Below are 12,443 nucleotides of genomic sequence, written 5' to 3' on the forward strand. Positions count from 1 at the left end.
TGGTCTCCTGTATTGCCCCAGTGTGTCCAGCATTCTGCCCCATGGTCTCCAGTATTGCCCCAGTGTGTCCAGCATTCTGCCCCATGGTCTCCAGCATTGCCCCAGTGTGTCCAGAAGTCTACCCCAGGGTCTCCAGCATTGCATCAATGTGTCCAGAAATCTGCCCCAGGGTCTCCAGTATTGCCCCAGTGTGTCCAGCATTCTGCCCCATGGTCTCCTGTATTGCCCCAGTGTGTCCAGCATTCTGCCCCATGGTCTCCAGTATTGCCCCAGTGTGTCCAGCATTCTGCCCCATGGTCTCCAGTATTGCCCCAGTGTGTCCAGCAATCTGCCCCATAGTCTCCTGTATTGCCCCAGTGTGTCCAGCATTCTGCCCCATGGTCTCCAGTATTGCCCCAGTGTGTCCAGCAATCTGCCCCATGGTCTCCAGTATTGCCCCAGTGTGTCCAGCATTCTGCCCCATGGTCTCCAGTATTGCCCCAGTGTGTCCAGCAATCTGCCCCATGGTCTCCAGTATTGCCCCAGTGTGTCCAGCATTCTGCCCCATGGTCTCCAGTATTGCCCCAGTGTGTCCAGCATTCTGCCCCATGGTCTCCAGTATTGCCCCAGTGTGTCCAGCAATCTGCCCCATAGTCTCCTGTATTGCCCCAGTGTGTCCAGCATTCTGCCCCATGGTCTCCAGTATTGCCCCAGTGTGTCCAGCAATCTGCCCCATGGTCTCCAGTATTGCCCCAGTGTGTCCAGCATTCTGCCCCATGGTCTCCAGTATTGCCCCAGTGTGTCCAGCAATCTGCCCCATGGTCTCCAGTATTGCCCCAGTGTGTCCAGCATTCTGCCCCATGGTCTCCAGTATTGCCCCAGTGTGTCCAGCAATCTGCCCCATGGTCTCCAGTATTGCCCCAGTGTGTCCAGCATTGCCCCCAGACAGAGTCAGACATAAAGAAAAAAAAAAAAGTAAAATCCTCACCTCTCCCGTTCCTAGCGCAGGTCCGGTGCAGCCAGTCAGCGTCTCTCCGGCTCTGCGACGCTCAGGACAGAGAGGCTGAGCGGCGCGCACAGTAGTGACGTCATCGCGCCCTCTGCTCTGAGACGTCGCAGAGTCAGAGGACGCTGCAGCAGCTGCCGCAGGAACCAGGAGAGGTGAGTATTAGAGCGGGGGGCGGGGGGAGCCTGGTCGTGGCGGCGGACGGCGCCGCCCGAAGATTTAAAGGGCGTCTTTTTTTTTTTTCTCCTCCTGCAGCGCTGGCCGCCCCCCGCATTGTGCCGCCCGGGGCGGACCGCCCCCCCCGCACCCTCCTTCCTACGCCACTGATTTCTGGTAATCTATTATTATTGGTAGTAGTAGTAGTAATCCACATCTTTTTATCTTGCTCTATTAAACTCTATTATACTTCCGCTACATTGATGATCTGCTAATAATCTGGACAGGCTCAATAGATGATCTGCTTACCTTCCACAATAACTTCAACAAGTACCACCCAACCATCAATCCCACCCTCAAATTTGTGAAGTCCCAAATACGTTTTCTGGGCATGACCATATAGATCAAGGACAACGTGAAACAAACATCAATTTACCATAAGCCCACAGGACGTCCAGCGTATCTTAGATGGAACAGCTTTCATCCAAGACACACAAAAAATCCATCACCTACAGTCTGAGGTACATTCGGATCTGTTCAGTCAGTAAAGACAAGGAACTACAGCTGCGATCTCTGAGGAACACATTCCTACAACAAGGATCCCAAGAAGCAGCCTCCGGGATTACTGACTGAGGGAGGACAACAACATGGTGCTTCCTGTGGTCACATACAACCCCCACATGAGCATCCTAAGGAAGATTGGTGCTGATCTCCAACCCATATTCCATAGAGACCACAAATTGAAAGACATATTCCCAGAACTTTCACTTCTCTCCGACAAACAGCCCCCTAACTAAAGGAATCTCCTTGTCAGAAGTGTCCTCTCATCACCATCAGTGACTTGCACATTCCCATGTAACAATAAAAAATGCAAAACTTGTCCCTACATAGGACTATAAGGTCATGGATTTATTTTCATGTACATCCTCCAATGTGGTGAACATGATATAATGTACGAGGTGCCCTGGAAGTATCTATATTGGGGAAGCCATGCAAGAACTACCAACAAGGATGAATCTGCACAGACACACAATCAGGAATGAAATGGACACACATGCGGGAAAACATTTCTCTGGACCTGGACATTGTATGACAGACTTAAAAGTCTTAATACTAAAAGGTCATTTGAAGGATGACAGAGAAAGAAAAATTTATGAATTTAAACTAATGAAGATGTTCAATTATATTTGACCCTAGGACTCAATTTAACACCTGGATTTATGAGTCACTACATGGATACAATTCACACCTCCACCAGACGGACTCCACATAACTAAGAAGAACATTCCCACTGCCTCTCCATTTGTAAGGAAATGCCTAATTTGTTTTTTTTGGCTTATCTTTAAGAGGAATACCAAAAAGGATTCTACCGTATATACTCGAGTATAAGCCAAGATTTTTCATCACATTTTTTTTAGGCTGAAAGTGCCCCTCTCGGCTTATACTCGAGTCATTGTCCCAGGGGGCGGCAGGGGAGAGGGAGCGGCATCTGTCACATACTTATCTGCTCCTGGCGCGTCTCTGTATGCCCCTGCTTTTCCAGCACCCACAGCTCTTCCTGTGTTCAGCGGTCACATGGTACCGCTCATTAACCCCTTTCTATCATTAGACGTAGTATCCCGTCGAGGTGACCTGGAACTTAATTCCCAGGGATGGGATAGTACGTCATAGGCGATCAGCCGCGCTCACGGGGGGAGCGCGGCCGATCGCCGCCGGGTGTCAGCTGATTATTACAGCTGACATCCGGCACTATGTGCCAGGAGCTCCTGGCACATTATCCCCCGACACACTGCGATCAAACATGATCGCAGCGTTCCGACGGCATAGGGAAGCATCGCGCAGGGAGGGGGCTCCCTGTGTGCTTCCCTGAGACCCTTGTAACAACGCAATGTGATCGCGTTGTTCCGAGGGTCTCCTTCGGTCTCCTCCCTGCAGGCCCCTGATCCAAAATGGCCGCGGGGCTCCTTCTGGGTCCTGCAGGGAGGTGGCTTGCAAGTGCCTGCTGAGAACAGGCGCCGGCAACCTGCAGCACTGCCTGTCAGATCGCTGATCTGACACAGTGCTTTGCAAAGTGTCAGATCAGCGATCTGACACTATAGCACGATGTCCCACCCTGGGACAAAGTAAAAAAGTAAAAAAAATATATTTGCATGTGTAAATAAAAAAAAAGCTAAATAAAGAAAAAAAATATTGTTCCAATAAATAAATTTCCTTATCTAAATAAAAAAAACAATAAAAGTACACATATTTAGTATTGCCGCGTCCGTAACGACCCGACCTATAAAACTGTCCCACTAGTTAAACCCTTCAGTGAACACCGTAAAAAAAAAAAAAAAAAAGCAAAAAAACAACGCTTTATTATCATACCGCTAAACAAAAAATGGAATAACACGCGATCAAAAAGACGGATATAAATAACCATGCTACCGCTGAAAACGTCATCTTGTCCCGCAAAAAAAGAGCCGCCATACAGCATCATCAGCGAAAAAATGAAAAAGTTATAGTCCTCAGAATAAAGCGATGCAAAAATAATAATTTTTTATATTAAATCGTTTTTATCGTATAAAAGCGGCAAAACATAAAAAAATATATATAAATGAGGTATTGCTGTAATCGTACTGACCCGAAGAATAAAACTGCTTTATCAATTTTACCAAAATTACCAAACGTGGAACGGCATAAAAGCGCCCCCCCCCCCCCCAAAAGAAAAAAAAAAAAAAAGAAATTCATGAATTGCTGGTTTTTGGTCATTCTGCCTCACAAAAATCTGAATAAAAAGCGATCACGTGCCTGAAAATGGTACCAATACAAACGTCAACTCGTCCCGCAAAAAACAAGACCTCACATGACTCTGTGAACCAAAATATGGAAAAATTATAGCTCTCAAAATGTGGAGACGCAAAAACTATTTTTTGCGATAAAAAGCGTCTCTTAGTGTGTGACGGCTGCCAATCATAAAAATATGCTATAAAAACCCACTATAAATAGTAAATCAACCCCCCCTTCATCACCCCCTTGGTTAGGGAAAATAATAAAATTTAAAAAATGTATTTATTTCCATTTTCCCATTGGTGTTAGGTTTGGGGCTACAGTTAGGGTTGGGGCTAAAGTTAGGGTTAGGGTTGGGGCTAAAGTTAGAGTTAGAATTGGGGCTAAAGTTAGGGTTGGGGCTATAGTTAGGGTTGGGGCTAAAGTTAGGGTTAGAGTTTGGATTACATTTATGGTTGGGATTAGGTTAGGGGTGTGTCAGGGTTAGGGTTATGGTTAGGGTTGGGAATAGGGTTAGGGGTGTGGTTGGGATTAGGGTCAGGGACGTGTTTGGGTTAGGGGTGTGGTTAGGGTTATGGTTAGGGTTGGGATTAGGGTTAAGGATGTGTGTGGGTTAGGGTTGGAGTTAAAATTGGGGTTTTCCACTGTTTAGGCATATCAGGGGCTCTCCAAACGCGACATGGCGTTCGATCTCAATTCCAGCCAATTCTGCATTGAAAAGTAAAACAGTGCTCCTTCCGAGCTCTCCCGTGCGCCCAAACAGGGGTTTACCCCAACGTATGGGGTATTATTGTACTCAGGACAAATTGGACAACAACTTTTGGGGTCCAATTTCTTCTGTTACCCTTGGAAAAATAAAAAATTGGGGGCTAAAATATCATTTTTGTGGGGAAAAAAAGATTTTTTTTATTTTCATGGCTCTGTGCTATAAACTGTAGTGAAACACTTGGGAGTTCAAAGTTCTCACAACACATCTAGTTAAGTTCCTTAGGGGGTCTAGTTTCCAATATGGGGTCACTTATGGGGGGTTTCTACTGTTTAGGTACATCAGGGGCTCTGCATATGCAATGTGACGCCTGAAGACCAATCCATCTAAGTCTGCATTCCAAACGGCTCTCCTTCCCTTCTGAGCTCTGCCATGCGCCCAAACGGTGGTTCCCCCCAACATATAGGGTATCAGCATACTCAGAACAAATTGGACAACTTTTGGGGTCCAATTTCTCCTGTTACCCTTGAGAAAATACAAAACTGGGGGTTAAAAAATCATTTTTGTGGAAAAAAAAAAGAATTTTTATTTTCACGGCTCTGCGTTATAAACTGTAGTGAAACACCTGGGGGTTCAAAGTTCTCACAACACATCTAGATAAGTTCCTTAGGGGGTCTACTTTCCAAAATGGTGTCACTTGTGAGGGGTTTCAATGTTTAGGCACATCAGAGGCTCTCCAAACGCAACATGGTGTCCTATCTCAATTCCAGTCAATTTTGCGTTCAAAAGTTAAACTGCGCTCCTTCCCTTCCGAGCTGTGCCATTCACCCAAACAGTGGTTTACCCCCACATATGGGGTTTTAAAATGCTCATCACACATCTATATAAGTTCTTTTAGGGGGTCAACTTTCCAAAATGGTGTCACTTGTGGGGGGTTTCATTGTTTAGGCACATCAGGGGCTCTCCAAACGTGACATGGTGTCCTATCACAATTCCAGTCAATTTTGCATTGAAAAGTCAAAGGGCGCTCCCTCCCTTCCGAGCTCTGCCATGCACCCAAACAGTGGTTTACCCCCACATATGGGGTATCGGCGTACTCAGGATAAATTGTACAACAACTTTTGGGGTCCATTTTCTCCTGTTTCCCTTGGTAAAATTAAACAAATTGGAGCTGAAGTTAATTTTTTGTGAAAAAAAGTTAAATGTTCATTTTTTTTTTAATAGTAATAAATCCCTTGGCACTCAAATGGTTTCTTTCAGATGAAAAAGTGAACATCCCATTTATTTGTGCATCCAGTTCAAAGATTATGTAAACATTTTCGGTCAAATCACAAGACCTTCATCAGAAATATCTTTAACAAAACTGGAAGCGGTGTCCCCCGGGACTACTCCACACAGCGCGACGGACCGGACGTCTATGAGCGCCATATGCAGCGGCGCATACACGCCCTCCTTCTCCCTTCAGGATCTGTGAGACGTTCCAGGTGCGCTTTTCATCCCGGGTTGCCTAGGCTCATATACCCCATTGTCCTATGCTTCCAGTCTTGTTAAAGATATTTCTGATGAAGGTCTTATGATTTGACCGAAAACGTTTAAATAATCTTTGAACTGGATGCACAAATAAATGGGATGTTCACTTTTTCATCTGAAAGAAACCATTTGAGTGCCAAGTGATTTATTACTATTGGATTGACGGGCTGGAAACCTGACTTGGGCACCACACAGGATCCTTGAGTGCCATGTGTTTTGTCTTCATCTGCATTTTTTTTTTAAACATTCCAAAAATTCCTATGAAAAACTTGAAGGGTTAATAAACTTCTTGAATGTGGTTTTGAGCACCTTGAGGGGTGCAGTTTTTAGAATGGTGTCACACTTGGGTATTTTCTCTCATATAGACCCCTCAAAGTGACTTCAAATGTGATGTGGTCTCTAAAAAAATGGTGTTGTAAAAATGAGAAATTGCTGGTCAACTTTTAACTCCCTAACAAAAAACATTTTGGTTCCATATTTGTGCTGATATAAAGTAGACATGTGGGAAATGTTACTTATTAGGTGTTTTGTGTGACATATCTCTGATTTAAGGGCATATCAATTCAAAGTTGGAAAATTGCAAAATTTTCAAACTTTTCACCAAATTTCCGTATTTTTTCACAAATAAATGCAGGTAATATCAAAGAAATGTTACTACTTTCATGAAGTACAATATGTCATGAGAAAACAATGTCAGAGTCATCAGGATCCGTTGAAGCGTTCCAGAGTTATAACCTCATAGAGGGACAGTGGTCAGAATAGTAAAAATTGGCCTGGTCATTAACGTGCAGACCACCCTTGGGGGTAAAGGGGTTAAAGTAATGAATATGGACGCAACTCCACTCCGTTTTAGCTGCGGATTTTTCAAAAACTGTGCGGAAAAGTCCGCACACAAATCTGCAACGTGTGCACATAGCCTTATTGTCTATGACCATATGCTAAAACAGCTGTATTGTTGGGTCGCCATATTGGTGGCAGCTAGACTTTAATCATTACGTCTCTGCATTACACGTGGAGCAATATATGGAGAAAGAAAGCTACAACTGCTATAAAGATATGCAATTAAATTATTCAGTGCAGAGTGCTGGACCTAAAAATGGAGCAGCACTAAAAGTTTGAGTGAAGTTCACTTACAGGCCATAACTAAAGTGCACAAGATGTGACTGAAATATCAGAAGCTAGTAAAACCTCCCACAAAAAACGCTAAGGATGAAGCGAAAACCGCCTCCAATAAAAGTGACATTACATAATAATAGATTTTTTCACACTGTGTAATAATTGTTCACATGTGTACGGTATATCTATGTGAGATACACCACAGTCGCGACTTTAGCTCTGTCTGCAGTACCTGGTCATGTTATTCTTTGACACATGGAAATTAAACCCTAACACGGAGGCCGTCATGCGTTTTTGTGTTTCAGAGTCCGCTTGGTAGAAAGAGGATCTCCGCACAGTTTGCCGCTCATGGAATCAGGAAAAGTAAGTGGATGACAACCTGGTAACTTCACTTTATTAGCAGACATCATTACAGTTGTCAGTTGCAGCCGTTCTTCTCATTGAGTTATGTAACAGCATCATTATAATTGCACGTGTTATTGTCCTATGACCCAAATATCATTTCTTCTCATAACAGATCCTCCCAGGTGTTAGAATAATAATCGCAAATCCGGAAACAAAGGGACCACTAGGTGACTCTCATCTTGGTGAGGTGAGTCACCCGGCCCATTCCTCTTATAAGTGGTTCTCATTTTTAGGTTGTAATGTGAGATAAGATCTATTACTAATATGTTCAGAATCGAAAAATAGGCTTTGCATTTAGATCGGTGCTTTAAATGATTTTGGGGATTGGATAAAACTCAAAAAAGGTTATTTGTTCTACAAACTACACCATCTTATTCCATGGGTTGTATCTGGTATTGCAGCTCAGCCCTATTTAAAGGGAATCTGTCAACAGGATTAAACCCCCGGAAAACTGTTAGTAGTAGTCCATCTATAGCCATGTTTCCTAAACTCCAATCCTCACAGCCTACCAACAGATCATGGTTCAGGATATCCTTAGTATTACTCAGGTGAGACAACCTGTGGCATTTACTGGTGACTTATGTAGTGCATCGGTAGCACACTTGTGAAGTGATGATGAGGCAGTGACCCCAGCGTAGTTCAAAGAAAAAGTCTCTTTAATGTTTAAATCACAGCACTACACAGTACACGATATCCTCTGGATCGCATCCGGGAACCATATCCTCCAGTTTTCAGCCAATAAACACGTCCGTCCTCCGAGACTAGTTGCCATCTATGACTCCACCGCTGTGTCCACTGTGGGTGCCAGGCGTCTCCGCTCTCCTGGCTGTTTGGCTTCTCTTGCCTGTGTTGCCTCACACAAGTGGAGCTCTGCAGAGCCGACTGCTCTGTCCTCTATCAAACACCAGACTGTCACTGACACACCCAACCCTCTGCTTCAGGGGTTTTTACAAGAAACCTGTGGCCTCCAGCCACATGGAAAACCAGGCCAGGAAGGAAATGGACTGCCTCACTACCATCCTGTAGTCCATTTCAAAAATATAAGCCCAGAACAGGTTTTCTTAAATCTGCCTTGGACAGATAGCTTGCCCAAGAACAACACTCCTTACATCCCCCACCAGCCTCTGTGCTTTCTCTGACAGCCGGGTATGACACTGCTGTAGCCAATCGTTGACCACAGCATTGTCTGACTTGTCAATCTCTGATCTTCCTGTCCTAACTGGAAACAGGAAGCGTGGAGACCTGCAAGGAGCTCGGGCAGCACCAGAAGAGGTGTGGATGGGGATTGGTATGGTTGGGGAATATACTTTGTTTTATTTTTGGGTATTCTGGGCCATAAAAAAGAAGATCCATGTTGGCAAAGCATTTAGGTATTTTTAGGGATGTACACTGCTCAAAAAAATAAAGGGAACACTAAAATCCCACATCCTAGATATCACTGAATGAAATATTCCAGTTCTAAATCTTTATTCATTATATAGTGGAATGTGTTGAGAACAATAAAACCTAAAAATTATCAACGTAAATCACAACTAATATCCCACGGAGGTCTGGAGTTGGAATGATGCTCAAAATCAAGGTGGAGAATGAAGTTACAGGCTGATCCAACTTCAGTGGAAATGCCTCAAGGCAAGGAAATGATGCTCAGTAGTGTTTGTGGCCTCCACGTGCCTGTATGACCTCCCTACAACGCCTGGGCGTGCTCCTGATCAGGCGGCAGATGGTCTCCTGAGGGATCTCCTCCCAGACCTGGACTAAAGCATCCGCCAACTCCTGGACAGTCTGTGGTGCAATGTGATGTTGGTGGATGGTGCGAGACATGATGTTCCAGATGTGTTCTATCGGATTCAGGTCTGGGGAACGGGCGGGCCAGTCCATAGCTTCAATGCCTTAATCTTGCAGGAACTGCTGATACACTCCAGCCACATGAGGTCTAGCATTGTCCTGCATTAGGAGGAACCCAGGGCCAACCGCACCAGCATATGGTCTCACAAGGGTTCTGAGGATCTCATCTCGGTACCTAATGGCAGTCAGGCTACCTCTGGTGAGCACATGGAGTGCGGCCCTCCAAAGAAATGCCACCCCACACCATTACTGACCCACTGCCATATCGTTCATGTTGAAGGATATTGCAGGCAGCAGATCGCTCTCCACAGCGTCTCAAGACAATGTCACGTCTGTCACATGTGCTCAGTGTGAACCTGCTTTCATCTGTGAAGAGCACAGGGTGCCAGTGGCGAATTTGCCAATCCTGGTGTTCTGTGTTAAATGCCAAGCATCCTGCACGGTGTTGAGCTCTGAGCACAACCCCCATCTGTGGATGTCGGGCACTCGGACCATCCTCATGGAGTCGGTTTCTAACCGTTTCTGCAGACACATGCACATTCGTGGCCTGCTGGAGGTAATTTTGCAGGGCTCTGGCAGTGCTCCTCCTATTCCTCCTTGCACAAAGGCTGAGGTAGCGGTCCTGCTGCCGGGTTGTTGTCTTCCTACGCCCCCTCCACGTCTCCTAGTGTACTGGCCTGTCTTCTGGTAGTGCCTCCAGCCTCTGGACACTACGCTGACAGACACAGCAAACCTTCTTGCCACAGCTCACATTGATGTGCCATCCTGGATAAGCTGCATTCCCTGAGCCACTTGTGTGGGTTGTAGAGGCCGTCTCATGCTACCACGAGTGTGAAAGCACAACCAACATTCAGAAGTGACCAAAACATCAGCCAGAAAGCATTAGTACTGAGATGTGGTCTGTGGTCCCCACCTGGAGAACCACTCCTTTATTGAGTGTGTCTTGATAATTGCCAATAATTTCCATCTGTTCTTTATTCCATTTGCACAACAGCATGTGATTGTCAAACAGTGTTGCTTCCTAAGTGGACAGTTTTATTTCACAGAAGTTTGATTTACTTGGAGTTATATTCTGTTGTTTGTGTTCCCTTTATTTATTTGAGCAGTGTATATAGAGCCTATTTAACGTGAAAACATTCGGCAATATCTGTTTTTTTCATTGGTTGTGAATCAAAATAAATCCCGTTTTCAGTAACTCTATCTTCAGACTCAACGATGGCTGAACTTGCCGATACGGATGGGTTCAGCAAACTATCTGTGTATGGGGGGCTCCAGCCGAATAATGGTCGGTAGAGATGTCAGTCGCACATGTCTGATTTTGGACTGCCGATCACATTATTCTCCCGGAGATAAACGGACGGCCGATGTGTTCCCACAGTGAACACAGGAGCACTTGGTCAAGCAAGTGCTTCTGTTTATGGGAGAGTCAGCTGCAATGGCTGTCAGCTGAAGTATTGTTTGGCCTACAGCCATCTAATGTGTATTTATTTATTTTACTGCCTTAGGCCGGTTTTACATATCTGAAACAATCAGATCAGTCTGTGCATAGACCTGGCATGTCCACCGAGCCACCTGACCTGGGCTATCTGCCACGTATATGCCTACGGGGTTTGGCGGTCAGGCTGGATATTCCGATTTGAGGCCATAAGTCGCTGCATGGACTTGTGAAAGCGGCATTTTTTTTATTTTACAGTCATGCTTGTTGATGTTGTTTTTGCCTCTTCATACTAGTTTAAACTCTTGCTTTTCGGAGTGTTTGTCATGGTTGGTTTTTTTTATTCTTACCGTAATATTTTAAATTATCTTGTTCCTCTGCCATCTAATTTTCACTGTATCTGCAAATCAGAAATCAAAGAGTCCCATACCAGAGACTTCCAACTTATTGCTGTTTATAAAAGAGATTACATTCTGCTTCTGAATCGTGACCGAACATTAATCAGTGAGATTTAGCTGTTCCCGGGGTTTACGATGTCGCCTTTCTGCTTAGGACATGAATGCTTAAGAAAAATGGCAATGTGAAATTACACAAGATTAACTTGTGTCTGAAGTATTTTCTGTATTAAGATACTGACTTTCCCAGCAATATATTTCATTTATATATTAAACTTTATGGGATGATTGATTGTAATTGACTTGTAGAATATGATAACTGGTTTTGAAATAATGAACTCCTTCTCTTTTCTATAGTTGATGATGCAAATGTACTGTAGTTGGCATATTCATAATACATGCTGCAGATAATATCTATAAAGCCAATAGCATCTTACCTCTAAGTAATGGTGAACTATGGTCAGTGTGATATAGTGGTAAGAACTACCATCAATATAAAAAGGTAAATTTGAAGTCCACCCCCCAGCATCGCCATACTGCTGGTATCACCACTAAATGATGGGAGCCATGTTTTCTGTAGTGCAGCACATGGCCACTGCCGCCAAAAACCTCAGTGATCACATCCCATAGTACCGGCATCACGACCTGTTGCTTGTAAGCCAAGATTAATTTTTTGTTGTTGTTTAATACCATTTATCAACGTTTTCGTTGTAAAATATATATATATATATTTTATAAATCTTTTAAACAAACGGAATCCCAAGAACCATTTTATCCAACACCAATTAATGGGATGTCCCAAAGACACAACTTCCACAATTCAGCCAAAAGTCCTTGATGTTATCTCCAGAAATGTAGAAGGCAGCCCCAGCTCTGTTGAAACCTCTTAATTGTCCAATATGCAAAAATAGGACATATCACGAGGGTCATGGTGTGACAGATACTTTCACAACACAATATGGGACCAGAATAATAGTCATGGAATCTGGTTTGTTCCCCAATGAACCAGCCATGTTTGACTGGTCAGTGTAAGGCAGATGGAGATAAGTGTGAAAATATTGGCATTCGGTGAACTGCTCTGGAGAGCTGTAGAAGACAGCT

The 12,443-nt window shown here is 44.3% G+C and overlaps 1 protein-coding gene across 4 annotated transcripts in view; it reads left to right on the top strand.

Moving 5' to 3' along the window:
* The window catches only part of DIP2C (disco interacting protein 2 homolog C), a 492,724-nt gene that overhangs the window by 476,910 nt on the left and 3,371 nt on the right, over positions 1-12,443 (top strand). For all 4 annotated transcript variants that reach the window (XM_069729709.1, XM_069729707.1, XM_069729706.1 and 1 more), the window contains 2 exons: positions 7,568-7,625; positions 7,780-7,854. In XM_069729709.1, coding sequence (XP_069585810.1) covers positions 7,568-7,625; positions 7,780-7,854 — 133 coding nt within the window. The remainder of the gene's footprint in view (positions 1-7,567; positions 7,626-7,779; positions 7,855-12,443) is intronic.

This window comes from Ranitomeya imitator, chromosome 6 (genome assembly GCF_032444005.1).
Source record: "Ranitomeya imitator isolate aRanImi1 chromosome 6, aRanImi1.pri, whole genome shotgun sequence".
NCBI classification, from domain to species: Eukaryota; Metazoa; Chordata; class Amphibia; order Anura; family Dendrobatidae; genus Ranitomeya; species Ranitomeya imitator.